The 19779-nt window shown below is 44.3% G+C and overlaps 1 protein-coding gene across 2 annotated transcripts; it reads left to right on the top strand.

Moving 5' to 3' along the window:
• Positions 1 to 1349: 1349 nt before the first annotated feature.
• ube2z (ubiquitin-conjugating enzyme E2Z) lies at positions 1350 to 11218 on the top strand. Of its 2 annotated transcripts, XR_004609831.1 has the most exons (8): positions 1358 to 2221; positions 2504 to 2576; positions 5845 to 6032; positions 6178 to 6289; positions 6937 to 7049; positions 7366 to 7456; positions 8477 to 8712; positions 9528 to 11218. XR_004609831.1 is itself a non-coding variant. In XM_034539217.1 (7 exons), exons 1-7 carry the CDS (start codon positions 1770 to 1772, stop codon positions 8657 to 8659), a joined length of 1212 nt encoding a protein of 403 aa, XP_034395108.1. In that variant the 5' UTR covers positions 1350 to 1769; the 3' UTR covers positions 8660 to 11218. The 2 variants fall into 2 exon arrangements, 1 of the variants encoding a protein (XP_034395108.1); XM_034539217.1 differs by having other exon boundaries at positions 1350 to 2221; positions 8477 to 11218.
• The last annotated feature ends 8561 nt before the right edge of the window (positions 11219 to 19779 follow it).

Raw genomic sequence — 19779 nt, forward strand, 5'->3', positions numbered from 1 at the left:
GGCTACCTTCAAGCCCACCAGGTGAATTGTTAAAGAGAAAAATATAGATTAGCATACACTTGCTCTCAACATATAATACACTGCATACAAAACTGAACTATCGACTATGATTTGTTTTCATTATTGTATGTGTGAAAAGCAGTATTTTAAATTGTCATCTAGCAACAAAATGGCAATCTCTTAAATGTTAAGTCGGTTTATCACTTAATTGGGGCTTAACATATTTACACTACAAAGCTAATATTACAGTATTGGTGGTTATAGCAGATTCTGTCTAATGTAGGTCTTCATATTGTGCAGGTCTTTACAGTGAGTTACTAGTCTGGATGTCACAATGCACAAGATGGATTTTGGTATTGAAGATAACTGGTTTTGACCCCTCGAGGCCCCCAACAAACTCATAAGGAAACATGTATGATACAAAGCTGGTTGAAAATCTGCAGATAGTTCCCAGACCTGCTGCCTGGCTTAGTTTTCGGCTCAGCCTTCAACACAATCTGCCCCAGGAAACTGATGACAAACAACGAGGAGACTTCGTAGAGGGGAAATCCTCAATGTTGCAGAATGGAGCTCAGAACAACTTTCTGCTCGGTCAGTGAAACAAAGGAGCTGATTGATTTTTAGAAGGAAAAAAAAGAGGCTGAGATGCACACACCTGTCTACATCAATGGAGCTTTAGGTTCCTGGGAATCGGCATCACAAACAACCGGACGTGCACCTCACATGTTTCCATCCCGGGGAAGAAAGGTTTCTTGTTTTCTTAAGGAAAACTTGAGACCAAATTCCCTGTGCCGTGTTCTTGTCCACTTTTACAGAGTAATAGAAAGCATCCTGACTGCAGCCATCACAAACTGGCATGGCAAGTGTACGGCACCCATTTACTGATCATCAGTGATATTGGTGAGAAGAGGAGCCTGTGAAGAGCTAAAGGGATATTAAAAGACATAACCCACTCCAGCACAACCTGTTCTCCTTGCTGCTGTCCAGAAAGAGATACAGAAGTATCAGCTGCAGAACCACCAGACTTCAAAACCTCTACTTTACTCTGGCTGTAATTCATTAATGTGATTAATCATCCTCCACCCTCCATAAATAATATAGTCGTTTTGTTTTTGTCTTTCCAGTGTAGTAAATTGGTAGTACAATCTAAATGTCGTTGTGCAACTTTTGTACAATGAAAGATTAAAAAAAACATGTATACTTAATTAGCTTAAAACAAATATTTGAATCGATTCAAAGTTTTTTTTTACCCCATGAATACATTTATTTAATAATTAAGTGCTTCCTCTGTGCCACTTTCAAAGGCGTAGAGGACTTTTACTTTGAAGTTCCCCCGGATGTCCCGTTTTGTTTTTTTATCATTTCAGCGCAGCTTAACTAGCTAGAAATCAAACCCTGAAGTTGCGTTGAGTGGATGCGGTCGCTTAAAAACCAAAATATTCGGACCCCGGCCAGATTAAAGCTGACAACAGGCGGACAGTGAGTCGGCGTCACGAGCCGAGAGAAGGTGGACGAGGTCATTTTCCAGACGACTTCATACTTTTCTGGAGGCCTCGGGGAAAAACACATCACGATAAGCTAACGATAAGTAGCCACCATGTCGTGGGAAGAAATGCCCCGTTTCGTGGCCTCGCCTCTGCCCCGCTGGCCTGCTCTCTGATTCCGCGCCGCGGTAACTTCGCACTCGGCCGCCCAATGCAGCTAACAGCTAGCATTATAAATTAGTCAACACCCGACGGTTTCACTCTCCGCTCTTTAGCTCGCGAGCCATGGCGGACAGCTTCGGAGAGCAGTCCAGCGGCGGTGCCCACGGCTCAGGCGTCACCGGACAGGGGAGCGGAGCTTCGCTGCTGCCGACTTTGGCCAACTCTTTACCGGTGGGACACTCTGCGTCCAGCGGTGGTCACACCAGCCCGGCCTCCCCCCCTCCCGCGGCGGCCGCGCAGAGTGGCCTTACTGCTTTGGTGGCCCCCATGTCCGCTGTCAACGCAACCACGGCCGGGTTTGGTAACACGTTCACCCCCGGCTCCTTTCCCTCGGTCGTGGCCGTGTCTCCGAGCTTACACGCCTCCTCGGTTCTCCCCGGTGTCGGGCTCGGGCTTGGTGGGGTGGCAGGAGCGGACCTTCTGTCCCATATCCACGCCACGTCTTGGGACCCGACCCTGAGTACGGACTGGGACAACGAGAAGGCTTCCCAGCAGTGCATCCTGAGGATAAAGAGGTGGGCCTCATGCACACACTCACTGTCACGGTTGTATGTTTTCTGGTATGTTTCGACCTGAAATCCCGACGAGGTGAGTGCAAAGATTTGCATAAAGTTTCTGCTTCACTGGAAACATAGGTGATTTTAACAAATGACGGGAAACTTCAACAATTGCAGACATTTAGACACCAATATATAGATCACATTGTTGAGAAAGATGTCAGCTTCCTAACTTTTTAGTTTGGTGAACCATAGTGAACCCATTCTGTCATCTGACTCCTGTCTGTCTTGTCTTTGCAGGGATATCATGTCCATCTACAAGGAACCTCCGCCAGGGATGTTTGTCGTTCCCGATCCTCAAGACATGACCAAGGTACAAACGTTTTTTTTTTTTGCCTCCAAAAAGCCAGGTGTCCTGTCACGAGGCGATGGCCCCGTTTATACTTATCGTTTTGAAACTAGATAGAATTCTACATGAGATGTAATACACATCCTAGTTAGTTTTCCTTGAATCAGAGTCTGCACTATTCCAGGACAGAAGGTGCTAATGTACCAGAAGGTCTTTGGTAACAGCCATCGACTGTATGTATAAGAAGTGGACGTAGTCATTATTTGTGGACTGCAGATACGAAGCCTCGAGTTTGGCTCATCTTGGAATATAGCCGTCGCCATGGTGTTTTTTCTGCAACCAATGAACGTATTTGGAATGAGGAGGAGTGTCTTATATGTCTCTGGTAGACCTGTCAATCCCCTTGTAGCCCCGCCCTAAAGCATACTCTGCTTTATGGTCTGTTGACTCTAAATGGACCATCATTTACTAAATGAACATCATGCTGTATTGAAGAAGACTTGAAACTAGAGATTGAGACCATAAACTCACTTTTACAATGTTTACTGAGGGAATAAATCAAGAGAGAATTAGTAATTTTCTCAAACTTCTATACAATCTGATTTCTTTTGCAACGAGAAGAGTTGCCCCATGCTGGTCAGTAGAGAGAATGTAATTTTTGTTGGACACTTCCGCAACAGCTTCACTCTGCAGAACCGGAGGTTTCCGCCTGGGAACAGCCTCCTGACGCTTTCTCCCTGTTGATTAGGAAGACAGAAAGAAAACAACAGCTTGTCTGTCACTTCTATTCAATTGTACAGACGGAAATAACCAATTTGTCTCAGGGCTTCACGATCTGTCCAGGAAACCTAAGGTAGAGCAACAGAGGAGGGACCCGTTTCCCAGGATGGACAGAACTACAACAGATGTGTACATGTGCGCTGTTTTCCATATCTGATAGTTGTTCTCTCTGTGCTGAGATGATATTTTGATGAATGGGTTCGAGCTATTTGATGATTTGATTCTAAAGAGCCTTATCCGACCGAATAAATAATGTGGCTATGACACAGGATCATTCCAGTCGGGCTATATGGTGTTTACTGAATGTGTGATTTTTCTTTTTTAATATATATGGAATTGCTTTGTTTCCCCTAAAAAAAAAATCCTGATTTATAGCCCGTTTTGGTTTAAATATCAGTCTATTAATAATACAATGTGAAATCAAATCAATCTCCATGGTGTGCGTGATTAAATCTCCTTGCGGCACCATCTTTCAAATACATGTGCAAATCGGAGCGTTCACATGGCACTGTCGGAGCGCTAATTATTACTTTAATTTCTGAAAGATTCAATCTCCACTCCATTTCAGTACTCTGGATAGCGCCACACTGTAAAAACACACGCAACAACAAAATGAACCAACAGAGCGGACCCTTATTCTGGAACAACAGCTCAGCCAATCATTTTGTGGTTTTTACTAAAGCGTACTAAGCTTAAACGGAGGAGGATCAATGAGCAAAAAACCCTGATTTGTGGACTAAACCAATCATTCAACTATGTAAATTCTAAATGCTTTGTTCTTTTCTGATTGGTTGTGGTCGGGGTCACAGGCTCCGCTCTGTATTTGCCACGGTACACTAACTAAGAAGAATAACTTGTGCACAACAACATGTAGCGATGAACTAAAACGCATGTGTGGTTAACATGATACAACATTTTAATACCGCCGTCGTTCACGCCGCCCCCTTGTTCGTTTAGTGGACGATCTGATCAGGGATCAGATAAACACGACCACGCGTGCGTCTGAAGAGCTTGGGGAAGCAGGTTTGAGCTGCTAGAAGGGGTGAAGTCAATATTTGCAATAAGCTACACAATGGTGAGATGGTTGTTCTCCCTGTTGGTGTCAGTTCTTCTCGTCACCTCGGATGAGGTCTCATTCAGAGAAGTCCCAAACTGGTTTGTGTCTGAAGGGAATACAGCCACATGACGTCATTATTCAGCAGACTATAGGGCACAGTTGTATCCCTCATGTCTTAATTCTGGTAATAATGCGGCTTTATTATAGATTTATTTAGATATAGCTGCTGCTTGAATTTGGTGTTGATAAATATACATATAACATTTCCATCATCCATCCATTTATCCATTATCACCCGCTTATCCGGGGTCGGGTCGCGGTGGCAGCAGGTTCAGCAGGCCGACCCAGGCTTCCCTCTCACCCGCAACACTTTCCAGCTCATTCTGGGGGATCCCGAGGCGTTCCAAGGCCAGCCGGGAGATATAATCCCTCCAGCGTGTCCTCGGTCTTCCCCGGGGCCTTCTACCAGTTGGACGTGCCCGGAAAACCTCTAATGGGAGGCATCCTGACTAGATGCCCGAACCACCTCAGCTGACTCCTTTCGACACGAAGGAGCAGCGACTCGACTCCAAGCTCCCCCCTGATGTCCGAGCTCCTTACCCTATCTCTAAGGCTGAGCCCGGCCACCCTACGGAGGAAGCTCATTTCGGCCGCTTGTATCCGAGATCTCGTTCTTTCGGTCACGACCCAGAGTTTGTGACCATAGGTGAGGGTTGGAACGTAGACCGACCAGTAAATGGAGAGCTTTGCCTTCCGGCTCAGCTCCCTCTTCACCAAGACGGACCGGTACAGCGCCTGTTTTACTGCTGCAGCCGCAGCGATCCGCCTGTCGATCTCCCGCTCCACCTTACCCTCACTCGTGAACAAGACCCCGAGATACTTGAACTCCTTCGCTTGGGGTAGGCAGTTTGCCCCCACCTGGAGGGAGCAATCCGCCGGTTTCGGGCAGAGCACCATGGCCTCAGATTTGGAGGTGCTAACTCTCATCCCTGCCACTTCGCACTCGGCGAGAGGCGATCCCGAGACTCCCGAACCGGATCCTCTCCGCCCCCTGGCTGCGCCTAGATATCCTGTCCATGAAGGTCACGAACAGGACCGGTGATAAAGGGCAGCCCTGGCGGAGGCCAACACCCACCGGGAACGTGTCTGACTTACTACCGAGGAGACGAAGAGACGAGATTTCCATCATAATGAGGCTTATTAATTCACCAGATTAAATTACTTATTCACATGGCTTTTTCTTGCTCCCCGGGAAACTAATGACAATCTAATACATAATGTATATGACATGTTTTTATTTATTTTTATGATGGAACTTAAAAAATGAATATTCAGGGCAGACAAAGGGGAGCCTCCCATTTCCATTGATGGTTAGTGGATAGGGGGCGCCGGCCCAAAACGAGGTCGAGACCCACTGCCCTAAACCTTCTCCTCGTCCCCTCATTTCCTGCACAGATCCACGCCCTGATCACTGGGCCGTTCGACACGCCCTATGAGGGTGGCTTCTTCCTCTTCCTGTTCCGCTGCCCCCCCGACTACCCCATCCACCCACCGCGGGTCAAGCTCATCACCACCGGACACAACACCGTCCGCTTCAACCCCAACTTCTACCGCAACGGCAAAGTCTGCCTCAGCATCCTGGGGTGAGTCGCCATTCACGTCTCATTTGTCCACACAGCAGGACCCATTTGGGTTGGTGGGAGACAGCTGGTGTTTGTCTCACAACGGAGGGTTCTACACTTCCGTATGGTACTATAACCTGTGTGTGTTTTTGTTTTGTTTGTTTAGGACATGGACAGGCCCAGCATGGAGCCCAGCGCAGAGTATTTCATCTGTCCTCATCTCCATCCAGTCCCTGATGACGGAGAACCCCTATCACAATGAACCTGGCTTTGAACAGGTACTTGTCTGTGTACTTGTTTACTCAGACGATTATTACCCTTTTGTGTCGTCTCCATTAGAAAAGATTAACGCAACAGGAATATACTTTCAAAGAGCAGGTCTCAGTCAGAGGCGCATCAGTGCGGATTGATGCATTTCATTTAATGGAAGCGTGAGACGTGCGAGGGACTGAAAGTCAAAAAGGCTTTCCGTTGGGATTGCTTAGGTCTTGGGTCGGGTTCAGGCATTTAGGTGGGAAGGATAATGCTCTGCTCTTGCGTTGTGTTGGTTGTGTAAACTGGAGGTTGTGTAAACGGTGTTTACACAACCTCCATTTTACACGGACAATGTCGTACATTGGGAAGCGCTATCTATCTATCCACCCATCTATCTATCTCGCCCCTCAAAGCAGGAGGAGAGCGGTGGGAAAGAACAGAACAAGTTTATGCTTTGGTTTGCTACATTTCTGTCAGAGGAAAAATGACAAGAAGTAAACATGAGAAACTGACCATTTTGTTTCTTACTTATAGAAAGGGGGCCTACTGCTACCTATGTTGTTACCATAGCGACCCATGCCGATCAGGATTATGGCGTCTGAACACACAAATCTGATATGATCACTCTCAGTTCTGACAGTCCGTCTCAAAGATTGTGTGTGTTTGTTAGGAGCGCCACCCGGGGGACAGTAAGAACTACAACGAGTGCATCCGCCATGAAACCATGAGGGTCGCTGTGTGCGACATGCTGGAGGGCAAAGTCCCGTGTCCAGAAGCCCTGTGGTGAGACCCAACAAGCTTCATTCCTCTTCTTGTTGGTCTTCAATGTCTTTTCCCTCTTGCTTCATCATTCTCGTGTGTGTGTGTGTGTGTGTGTGTGTGTGTGTGTGTGTGTGTGTGTGTGTGTGTGTGTGTGTGTGTGTGTGTGTGTGTGTGTGTGTGTGTGTGTGTGTGTGTGTGTGTGTGTGTGTGTGTGTGTGTGTGTGTGTGTGTGTGTGTGTGTGTGTGTGTGTGTGTGTGTGTGTGTGTGTGTGTGTGTGTGTGTGTGTGTGTGTGTGTGTGTGTGTGTGTGTGTGTGTGTGTGTGTGTGTGTGTGTAGGAGTGTGATGGAAAAGTCCTTCCTGGAGTACTACGATTTCTACGAGGGCGTCTGCAAGGAGAGACTGCATTTACAGGGACAGAACATGCAGGTGACTATATTTCTTATTTGTTTATAATCCATGCACACCTGGGATCTTTTGTACAGTTCTATCTTGAATGTCTCCTTATTCTCCCCTCTGTCTCCATATTGGCACAAATGCAAAAAGGACCAAAAAAGGTCTCTGAAATAAATAGCAATGCTCTTAGTTCCGTGGTTTTTAAATATATTGCAGTACAAGGCCCTGTCTACGTGTGAAAAGGATGTTCTTTTAAACGTATCTTCCTCTACATTTCGGTCTCACGTCAATCCGAACGGAGGTTTAGGTCAAGTTTGGGTTTTGGCCATGTTTGTTTGGCAACCAATGAACAGAGGTTACCATAGTTAGATTGTGGAGTAGTGACGTAGAGATGATGCAAGTTTAAGACACTTCAGCATTGGCTCTTTTTACTGGACTGTCTTGAGCTTGTTTGATACTATTGCAATATTTATCACGCCTTCTTCGCATGACGAATGTCGTCCCACACCTTCTCAGTCTTCCTCTGCTGGAGACGGTTCTTGAGAGGCCTCCTGAGACGTCTGAATAACTCCCAAGTGAACTTTTTCTTGGCCTCGTATTGTAAAGTGACGCTAAGCAGCTACTCTATGTCCGTCCACATAATTAAGTATTCGCCATTGCATCAAGTATGTATAAATGAAGAAATAATTAGCATTGATTAACATTTAAAGAAATTAAGCTCATGAGAATGCTCAGAATCTTATTCTCTGGTATTTGAGGGCTCGTTGACGTCGTCCTTACTGCCACCTACCAACGAGTGGTTTTGCTTGCTTGAGTGTGGACCGATAATTCATAAAAAAACGAAGTTGGCGTGAACAGAATTTTAGTTTAAAACGTCGAGGGAAATATCAGTTTAAAAAGAAACCTGAATAAAACGGCTTAATGCAGAAGAGGAATATGGATCTTCCCCGGGTGTGAAATGACTGGCTCAGAGGGACACGTATGCCCAGATGACGCTCACCTCTGTTTGTTTACCTGTCCTGTCTCTCCCCCCTACCCCTGCTTTCTCTACAGGATCCGTTTGGCGAGAAGCGCGGCCGCTTCGACTACCAGGGCCTGCTGGCTCGCCTCGGCGCCACCCACAGGCGGGTACGCGAGAAGAGCCTGGCAGAGGAAGAACGCAACGTCGAGGATTCAGACTCTGACACCAGCTCCACGGGGACGGACCCCGACAGCCAGGGAAGCTCCCAGCCCTAACTCCCCCCACCTCGGACAGCGCTGGACTTAAGCGCCGGGCCAAGAACTTAAGGGCAAATGGACCTTTTTTTCTTTTCTTTTTTCTCTTTTATTTGTTTGGTGTGCAGTGGAGGAACAAAGTCACAGGATAAGTTTAGCGAATTGGAATTAAGCTTCTGTTGTACGTTTCAGAGAGAGAGAGAAGTATTTGTAGTCCTCTCTACAATGAAAATCATCCGCTCGTGAAATGCCCGGTGAATCTGGCTTGGGGCGGTGTAGTTGTGCTACTTGTGTAGCTAACCAGCTGCCATGTCGATGTCCTGTTTGATAAAAAAGAAAAGCCAGATGGATGTTGAGATCAACCAGCCACTGTGCATATAAAAGGTTAGATCCGTGGCTCAAGCCGCTGAATGCAGATATTGCATCATTCTAAAGTAGTTCGCTCCACTTTGACCCACGAGCCTAGTCAGTCTCTTTCACATACTCTGTACTTAGGATCTGATGGGGATCAAACCCAGGGCTCCCTTTGCTTTTGAGACCGAGAGCAGGTTGGGGGGCCAGGCGAAGGGGGCCGCATACTGGCAATGTAGGCTCTCTTTCGCCTTTTAAATCCAAGGACAGACCTTTTTAACAAGCAGGATGTAGTTGGACGAAGTGGCGAGGCCGAGGACTCCGCTACCGGGCCACTTTAAGAACATCAGCAGCTGTTGCCGTTAGTTGTATAAAGAAAACTTCTGCTTAGCTTGCAGTTCTAATTGTGCTGTCGAGTCGACAGTGAATCAATTCCCCAGACGAGAAGCCGGTAGAAAGAAATGTCACCATTGAAATCCACCTTTTTGTTATGCCGTGTTCTTACTGTTGTGCTGAAACTAATGCTTCACTTCTGCAGGCTGCGTTGTTTACTTGGGAAAACCCTGCTGTTCTCACCTGTGATTACGGACCATCGCTGCGCTTCAGCTACATCCAGCTGGCTTCTGGGAGGGGGAACTAATGGCGGCAAGCAAAAGTAACTCCCCGTGTTCTCACGTCTGAAATGAGGGTCCATTCCAATGCTTTGTAGCGTGTATACCGCTTTAGTATTGCTTTCTATGTCATTTAAATTCATACTTTTTTGTTAAAAATAAACCCGATACTCCAGTAATTTCATATACCTAAAGAGAGCTGCAGCAATGACCCAGAAGTGAGTCGGCATTTTTTGTATTTCCTGTTCCCTCTTCTCAAAGCCAATGTGTTTTCTTTGTTCAACGCCCAAAATAAGCTCTGAGATTTTAACATTTTGTTCTACGACATATAAAATGCTTTAGTCGATAGACCCCTCGTGATGTTTGAATCTTTTTACGAGTCTTAACAAGTGGCTAAATGAGACGACGGAACCAGTCCTCCTTTTAGTTAGCTTGTTACTTCTGCCGCTTGCATTCCCGCTTCAAAAATCCTAAAAGTGGTGTTCGTTAAAGAAGATTATGAACAAAATGTTTAAGTAGAATAAACATTTGTTTGCCACAGAGCTTGTTTTCTGAAATAATCCAGAATCCAATGGAAAAATCCCATTGATTTATTTTTCGTCGAGGGAACCGGAGCGATTGCTCACGACAGGAAGGACTCCACGGAGTAGCCGATAGCGGTCTAACTCTGCTAAAACAGACAGTATGTGAGCATTGTGTCCAGGTAGAGTTTGGGAGAGCCCATTCTCTTCTAGGAATGGTTGGACATTTCTTGCCGAGAGTTGGATAAGACCGATAGCTAAAGCTTGGAGACTGTAAACCATGGGGGGGTGGGGGGCGGTGCTTCATCATCTTCATCCACATACTAGCACTCCCAAAGCTCACTAATTATCACATATCTCTGTTTAATCTGCAACAACAACATGTAACAGTGACATTTAACAAGAGATTTAACATCAATGAAACAAACAAGATCCGACGTGTTAAGTGAGCATTGAACGGTGCCGGTAAACGGACATTGTTACCTTTTAAGCTAAGCTAGCCGTTTTGTGATAGCCATCAATTCAACTCTTCGCCAGAAAGGGAATTGGAATAACTCCTCATTCCGAATGCAGGCTCTTAACTTCCACATTAACGCCCTTCTTGTACGCTTTTCAACGAGGGGTCGGACCAATGTTGTCTTGTGCTGTCGTGTTTGCTTTCGGCCGTCCAACGTCCTCCGGGGTTCGCCTCGAGCGCTCCACCTCCACAGTGTTGGTGAAGAGAGGGGCGGCCTGCTCCTGCTGTCCTGTCCAAACCCCGGCCCGCCCGGCAGAGGCTCGTACGCTCAAAATGGGGTTTACGAATGCAGGGCATTCCTTTTTTATTTAGTCTTTTTTATTATGTTGTAGAATGTTTATGCAGAGAAGCGGCTCCGAGCAGAATATATGTAATGGTCAAACTTCCCCGAACGTGGATGAGAAGAGATCGTATCCCTGTTTTGGTTTGTGTTGTGTTTGTGCTTAAAGCAGGGTTCTTCTGGGGCGCTATTAAAAAAGCCTGGATTACTGACGGAAGAGATCATTTCCTGGTCTGATAAAATGTCTGTATCGTTCAGACGTTCTGGAGAAGTACAGAATAAAATGTTGTTCAGTCCTGATTCATGTGACTTGTCTTTTTGTTCTTGTATATGTACACCCACAAAAGTATTCTTCCACAGTTTTCTCATCTTTAAAAGCTGAAGCAGGATAGTGGCAATCTTAACATCTTTTCATTTTAACTCATCAACTGGGGGGGGGCATCAAGTTTGTCACTGTGGCGTTCTCATTTTCTATGTTATAAATAAAATTGAAAAAAACCGCCCCAAGTGCAGTGGCCTTCTCTGAGCCTTTTCTAGTCTTCTGGCCACTCAAAGCACTTTCACGCTACATGATATCATTCACCCATTCACGCACTAAGGTTCCACCTGCACATCAGGAGTAGCTAACATTCATACACCGTAGGCACGGCTACGGCAGCAATCTTTTGGGGTTAAGTGTCTTGCCCATGGACTAGCAGAGCTGGGCATGGACCACCGATCCTCTGATTGAAGGATGACCCTGCTTACCACAGAGAAATGGATGTGGCATCGGGCGGCAAACCTGCCATTCTGGAAAGTGCCCGAAGGAACCGTATATACCAAGATAAACATATTCTACTCTTACCTGTAGTTTGAGTTGTTAAAGTGTTAGTGCAGTAGAGCGATCTGCCAGAGAGATGTCTGCCTTCTCTTCTTTCAGAATCAGAAACAGTTTATTGCCAAGTACCTCACACATACAGGAAATACGGTGTGTTGATTGGTATACAACAGTCAACACGGTGCAGTAGTACAAAAAGTACAAAAATGATAAAACAGTATGTGCAGACAAGTATGTATTTAAAGATTATAATTGTGCACTAATTGTCCTGAGGATATAAGTGTCCCGTAATGGGGATCCCAGTCAGCAGGGGTCCCAGGCAGTTGTTTGCAGATGGGAAGGAGCCATTTTGTGGCGTGAGGTCTTGTTCCTGATGGACCGCGGCCTCCTGCCAGAGGGAGGTTTGTGTCCCGGGTAAGAGCGGCAGAGGCTGCAGGGTACCAGTTGGTGATGGCGGAGCAGAGGATGGACTCAATGATGGAGGTGTAGAAGTGCAGCATCATGGTCTTTGGCAGGTTGAACTTCTTCTGCTGGGCCTTCTTTTTGGAAATGGAGCTGATGTTCAGCTCCCACTCGAGGTCCTGGGTGAAGATCGAGCCCACAGCAGACCGGGGAGTCGCAAGGTGATAAGGGCAGGTTATGTGTTCCAATATAATGGGACCATATGGCAGTCCGGTTGTGGTGCTTGAAGCATCAAAAATAAAATACATATACACACCAGCGCGTCTCTACTTTTTCTTTAAAAACATATAGATACGAAATATGTAAATTATGTACACTACAATATATAAAAGTGTAAATAATAATGCCGATCATGGCATCTATGAGGAAGTGTGTAAAAATGCATGAATAGAAAAATAAATAAGTATATTATTTTAAATGTACAGATTTAACAAATATATATTCCGCAGTTATTGAAAGAAATGTGAGTGTGTGTCCTTGAGGTCAGTATTGATAAATTATGGGCTATGTGTCCGTACATAACCGTGTTTATCATCTTTGATGATAACTAACTTTAATGATTTGTCTATTTTTGAAGCTAGGTCCATGTGGGTTAGGGTCTTCAGGAGGCCTGGCCATGGAATATGGGTCCCCTTTGAGGGGCCCCGGTCTCTTTATGGGTTGGTCCTTCTGGTTTGACGACATTTTAACACTCAACCTCGTTAACGTGTGTTAAGAGGAGATCAGAGGGTGACGGAATGCTAAAATCATACAGATAAAATGTAAACATAAGTTTCAGCTACGACAAAGTGGGGTATTTATTTATTTTTTACAATGTAATAGTTCAACTTTTTTGTTTGTTTTTTACTCAAAACATTCTGTTTTAAAAAAAAGAAGAAAAAAGATAAGAAGAAGAAGACGCAAAACAATGAAGGGAGAATAAAAAGGGTTCCCATGATGCACCTGTCCCGCCGGTGCGCCCATGGATGTAGGGTGTGTGCCACGCGCACGCAGGGGTAGAAAGCAAGAAGGAGACGAAGAAGGCGACGAAGAAGGCTGGAGTAGAAGTTTGAAGAAGGGTCTCATCTGCTCAGCTGGGGGATTCCAGTCGGCCAGGACGTTTCCTCGTCGTAAAAAAACCAAACAGGTTAGTCTAGAAAGAAAAGAAAAACAAGGACAATTGTTTCGCTTCACACTTGACGCCGAAGTGAAAATGTTTGATAGTTTTAATGGTTTGGTGAGATTGTGTTCACGCGCGCCCGAACTGTTCGTTTCGTCACAAAGTGAAATAAAATGGCGAATGTTTATTTGTTTTACCGGTCACCCTTTTTTTCTAATTAATTGTGACTGGGTGTCGCAGGAATGACGCTTGACTGCATTTTGTCGAAACACGTTATCATTTTAAAAAAAAAAGTGTTTTTCTTTTACGCGTGGGACTAGCCAAACATGTTAAAAAATAACGTGAACTCCCGCTTTTCCTATGGCGGTGTTTTGGGGGTGTTCACTGGGAACAACCCTGTTCCCAACACGCGCACACAGTCCTGTGTGACTGGATGCTCTTCTCCACAGGAGCCAGCTGGGTGTGCTGTCTTGTGTGGTACATTTCTAAACTGCGGTGTGCTGCTCAGTTCACACTGAAAAATGTATTTGCTCTTTAAAAAAAAAAAAAATGTATTATCTACTTTTTAATTATTGTTGGATATCTTAGGGTTAGGGACAGTTGGTCAGACAAAACGAGGTATTTTAACTCACTGCCATGGCCTCTATTGTCATGAGCGCTTTAACAATTTTCATGACTAATTTAAAACGATGACTCCCTAATTGGAAAAAAAACTAGCTGTCAGATTAATTGATATTGGAAATAATTGTACTCAAAACCGAGCTGGGTTTTGAACCTCCATTCTGATCTAATGGCTGCCGATTGACAAAGTCAAACTATGAATCGGACTGTTTTCCTTTTTAATGGAGTTTAATAAAAGCCATACTGTGGTGTAGGTAAAGTTAAGATAGTCACAAAAAAAACATAGAAACAAATGGTGACTGGCCCTCTCTTCCCATTGAGCTGACATGCATATTGTCAAGCTCTTGTGGGAATTTATATGGCCACTTTTGTTTGTCTTTGCTGTTTAAGGCAAACAAGGGGGGGGGGGGGGTATTCGTGTGAATTGTTTGCATGTCAATAAGCCTATTGACATGCAAACAAAGTTTTTTGTTTTTTACAAGGTTTTAGTCATGACTATTTTAGCACAGAACACAAATATTATTGTCATATTTATTTTCCGCGATGTGGTCTGTATTTCCTTTGAGCTTTTGTACCTCGAATGAAGGCATCAACCAATCTCATTCTGTGGAGTTGATGTTTTATTTTAACCTTGACAACGGCAGCCCATACCGGTTAATTTCCTTTTGTCATTAGCTTTCACCGTTGAAGCTATAGACAATATATCGCTAATATGTGCAAGTATTCCGCATCCTTCCGTCACACCTCCTGAAGAACCTGACTTTCCCTTCTAGTCAACGTATTGGGCCAAAACTGCACCCACAACTGTCCTGCACTGTTAAACTGAACATTGCTCCTGTAAGTCACATGTGTACGTTGCTCTGCCACATTCCTGGAAAGAGGGAGGGAGGGAGTGAAAGGTGCCGGAGAGCAAGAGAACCAGTCTGTTCAGGTCTCGCCTCAATCTATGTTGCCATCGCACCGACATAAATGTAAAAGAACAGATTGTTCTGGACAGCACATCCTGTTTAAAAAAAAAGACAGTCTGCATCTTTTTAAATTAATCTGATATTTGGTTGTACCGTGATGCTAATAACCACCATGTTTGCTGACGTAAGGCCTTTCAACAACCGGGAGTTACGCATATGCAACACGAAAATGCACAATACTCATCAAAACAAGTGTCTGAATTCATAGCAACACTTTTCCAATAAAAGGTTTCAATATTGCAGAGGGCCAATGGCAGGATCCTGTTGTCAACAGTGAGTCTGAGGTAAACAGTTGTGTAGCCGAAGCTGCTGTAAGCTATTTAGTTGAGCCTGGGACCCCAATGAACTGTTCCAGTGTGTATGTCTTTGGCTTTTATTGTGAGTGAGAACAGATGGAATGGATCTGGTCTGAGCTGCCTTTTGTCAAGGTTGAAGGGAGTAATAATGGTTGCCGTCCTCGTTTGTACTACTTGCTTTACACTATAGTGTACATGTTGAATACATCTGTTGCAATACAACCCTGAATATATTGGGTCTTCATGCTAGGGCTGCACAATCTTAGAACATTACAATTACATAGACATTGCAATATAGTTTTTCTTCTGCGACATACATGGTGATACGAAAGATTACGAGAATATGTGTGACGTGGCCTTTTTAAGCTGGCCTTGTAAAGAACCGCCATGGAGGAAATGCAGCCGTCTATGGCTGTTTTGAAACGGCACCTTGGAACCTCCAGTGAGCCATGTGAATTCACACAATGTCCTGCTGCAGGCAAGGTTAGAGGTGTTTTTTAGTTTGTTAAATATGTCTCTGAGCTGTGTCTCAGACCCTGCCTGCTCTCTGATTTACTGGTCAGACCACATACCTCCCACGGTTGTTCTAAACTTCTTCCCCAGTCCTAGTGAATGACTCGACTTATTCGTGTCATGCCTGGGCTATGGCATCAGATGGACAGCTGGAATGAAATGCAGGTGAAAGTTCAGGTTACCTGCCACCATGATGGATATTACATTAATAACAAACAATTCCTGAGTCTCGGTCTTTTGGGATTAAGGTTAGATGATCGACACCACAGGTGTCAAACACAAGGCCCGCTGGCCGAATCCGGCCTGCCGCGTCCTTTTATGTGGCCCGCGATGGCTTGAAAAACATGAGCGTTCACACCAAAAGGGAAGCGAACTCTCGCGTTGCTTTACTCGCCGGACTATTTGTGATCATCTGTTTCATTCGTGCTAGAAGCGCCGGTGAGGGGGCGTGGCTTATCGCCATGGAAACCGTTAATTACCGCCGTCCACCATGGAAGAAAAATAACAACTATTTCTGCAAGTCCCGCAAACGTTGGACCATCAAGCCATATCTATCTATTCAGGAGGAGGGGGTCCCACAGCCAGACCAGTTGAGAACCACTGCCCCAGACCACATCTGTCACATGTTCTTAGCAGCTCATGATTTGTTGGACCAGAGTTATGTCTCATGTGACAAAAGCTTTGAACAAAGTTAATGTAGTAACGTGTGTTTAATCTTTGATAACAGCAATGTGTTTTATAATAAATAACATTTTATTTATTTTATAATATTATAGAAATTTGCTTATATTTATTTTACATTTATATAAATGCATGTACAATATTTACACTCTCATAAACAATAATCAAATGCAATAACAGTAATTTAACAACATGTTCGGGAGTAGTTGCATCTATAGTGTTGGTTACAGCTGGCCCTTGAGGGCAGCCATGATGCTGATGTGGCCCACGGTGAAAATGAGTTTGACACCTCTGATCTACACCATATGTCTACAGCCAGGTACCTCTGACCACCTATACCTCTGGTGTTTACAATTCTAAAGCCGTCTACTTTGAGTTTAGACGTGTCAGATGAAAAAGTGAGTGGCTTGGAGGACCGCCTTGTATATGAGGAAGTTTCTCTTCCTGGATGTGAGACGTTGTTTCCCTTCTCCTGCTAAATAGAAAGACGTTTTAAAAAGAAGAAAAAGGGGGCTTTACACACTACATCCCACAGAGACGGCACTGTTGGAAATTACAAATTACTTGCTAATTGCATCAGATAAAGGACTCATCTCTGTACTTGTTTTGTTAGACCTTAGTGCTGCGTTCAACACCATTGATCATGACATCCTATTACAGAGACTGGATCAGTTGATTGGCATTTCAGGTACCGTACTAAGTTGGTTTAAATCCTATTTATCGGATCGATCTCAATTTGTATTTGTAAACGATGAAGCCTCGATGACCACCGACGTTAATCATGGAGTTCCACAAGTTTCTGTGCTTGGACCAATTTTATTTATCTTTATATATGCTTCCTTTGGGCAATATTATCAGGAAACCCTCCATAAACTTTAATTGTTATGCAGATGATACTCAATAATATCTATGCCATGGCTTTTCTTCGATGTGTCCTTGGCCAAGACACTTGACCTCAAATTGCTCTTGTAGCTGTGCCTAGGGTGTATGCGTGTTAGTTACTCCTGATGGGCAGGTGGCACTCTGCATGGTAACCACTTTCATCAGAGTATGAGTTGGTGTGAATGAAGACGTACTTTTGAGTGGTTGGAAGTAGGGTTGCACAGTGTACCGATACTAAAAAGGTACCACGGTACCAGTACGTTCAAAACGATCCTTTTTTGCATATTTTTAGTATCGATACTTTATTCAAATAGTGCGGCCCAGCGCGTTGACTGCAAGGGGGCGGGGCTGCGCAGCGCTCACACAGTGATCGCTGGGGAGACAACATGGCGTCACGTGCAGGCGCTTTTTGTATAAAAAAAAAGATGCGGAAAGCGCACTGACATACATACAGTGAAGGAAGGCCCACTGACATAGAGACCCGTCTGCAAAACGTGTTTCAAAGCCACTCAGGCCAAGCAGCAGCACGTCAAACATTAAAGCACCTTTCAGACAGACACCCCGAACTTTACAAAGAGTTCAAAGAACGACAGGTAATCAAATGTGATTATAAACATGATGCACACCTTAAGCTCACCCACATACAGCCTAACACTGTAACCGTAGCCTCTGACGACCAGTCTATATGATCATGAGGTCACAATGCACACACATGTACTAAATGAAACCAATTGATGCAAAATGGCTACATGCTGGTGGATCTTCAGCTAAGTCTTTTTTATTTTAGTTAGAAAAATAATTATTCCATCAATTAAGATAAAATATGAACTCTACAATTGCTCATACTTATGGAAGGAACTATGTATTCATCTGGTCAGATATGGACAAAAGGCCTACATAGCCGTGTATAATCAATGCTGTGATGACACCATGTAGTTTTCATTAATATCTTGCAGTAGGCTAATACTAATATTAATGCCATTTGTTAAGTGTTGAAAAAGCTGGGAAGGAACAAGCTGGTAAAAAGGGAACCATACAGATGTTTTATTTGTTACTATTATAGATAAATATACCAGTATCGTATTTGTGGTATCGAATTCTGGTATTGTAAGTATCGGGATATTTATGGCAGGTATCTTATCGAAGTTAGAATTTGGTATTGTGACAACCCTAGTTGGAAGACTAGAAAGGGGATGTACAACTACAGGCCATTTACAATTGAAATAGCCTGTCCTCTCTGCTCTGTTCAGCAGTTAAGTCCAATATTTACAGAATCTTTGTCACATGACTCTTCTCGGGCGCCTTAATTGGGGCTTCCTAGTTGTGCTGAGCAGCGCACAATTTAATGTTTTTCACAGTATGATTTAAAGCAAAAGGTTTATTCAGAAAAAAATGTTTTTCATGAAGAAAAATCACAAATTGAAGCTTTGTTTTGGTTTCCTTTTCTGACACGCTTGTCGCACATAATGCGTTTCATGACCGTTAGAAAGAGGAACATCTGACAACAATGACGCCTTCCATCTGATTTCTGTCGAGTCATTCAGATAGTTGTGTGTTGAAACCTGTAATTATGGCAGCTTCACATAATTATAAAATTAACAAATGTGTCATCAATAGACAGAACCAAACGGTTGCGGGGGGGGGAGAAAAGTACATTACAATTCCATCAACGGGGTCCCTGAAATGGGCGTACTGCAACAAAACCAGGAGACTTATCACTCTGTTAGGAATGTTTTTATACCAGGAGTCTGTCACAAACAAATGGTATCACACAATGATGCGCAGTGCAAAGCATTCATGGAATGTGTTGTCCCTCCTTCTGCTCCTTCTCTCTTCTTTGGTTCCAACAGGAGGGAAGCTGCTGTTTGGCTGCCAGGAAGTCCTTGATAGATGGTGCTGCTTCATGTACTCTTATGCCATGGGCAAAATATAAAACTTTATCAAGCAAGCAAACTCTTGTGCTGCACCGCCAGACTTCTTCCTAAACCTTTATTCTTTTGATGCAACGTCCTGAAGAAAAGTAGTTCTGCTGCAAAAGTCAAATGTTCCCTGATGCTTAGTGTGATTTTTAGCCTTCTATGAAATGAAACACCCTGTTTTTATGTTTGACCATAAACAGCCTGGCCAGAATTGTAGTTCAAAACTTGTCAACAGAATGTGAAGAGGTGTCTCCTATAGTCTGTTGCAGAGATGTCTACAGAAATGAGCATGCTAACCAGCCCTGGCCCTTCCTGTTTAATGACTTGCGATACATACTCAAACATTGAAGTATGCATGTTGGCTATACATTCAGTCAGCCTGGTGTCTTTACATTGAGAACCGGATTAGACTTTTCACTCCCTTCGTTCCACCCTTCATGCTCTGCTTACGAAAGGGAACTCTGAGGCAACTAAACCAAATGGCTCATTTTGAATCAGTTCGCTATTATATAGAGCAGATTGTGTTATCGGTCGTAATGATAGTGATTATTCTTGCAGAGCATAGTTGTCATCTTCACTTCACTCATTTAGGGAAATGTTTTG

Source organism: Cyclopterus lumpus, chromosome 8, assembly GCF_009769545.1.
Source record: "Cyclopterus lumpus isolate fCycLum1 chromosome 8, fCycLum1.pri, whole genome shotgun sequence".
In the NCBI taxonomy this organism is placed as follows: domain Eukaryota; kingdom Metazoa; phylum Chordata; class Actinopteri; order Perciformes; family Cyclopteridae; genus Cyclopterus; species Cyclopterus lumpus.

Excerpts from the sequence above, each read along its gene's own strand:
- ube2z (XM_034539217.1), top strand. The coding sequence starts at position 1,770 with ATGGCGGACAGCTTCGGAGAGCAGTCCAGCGGCGGTGCCCACGGCTCA. Across the intron at positions 6,033-6,177 it reads GTCTGCCTCAGCATCCTGGG|GACATGGACAGGCCCAGCAT; the intron begins GTGAGTCGCCAT and ends TTGTTTGTTTAG. Across the intron at positions 7,457-8,476 it reads TACAGGGACAGAACATGCAG|GATCCGTTTGGCGAGAAGCG; the intron begins GTGACTATATTT and ends CTTTCTCTACAG.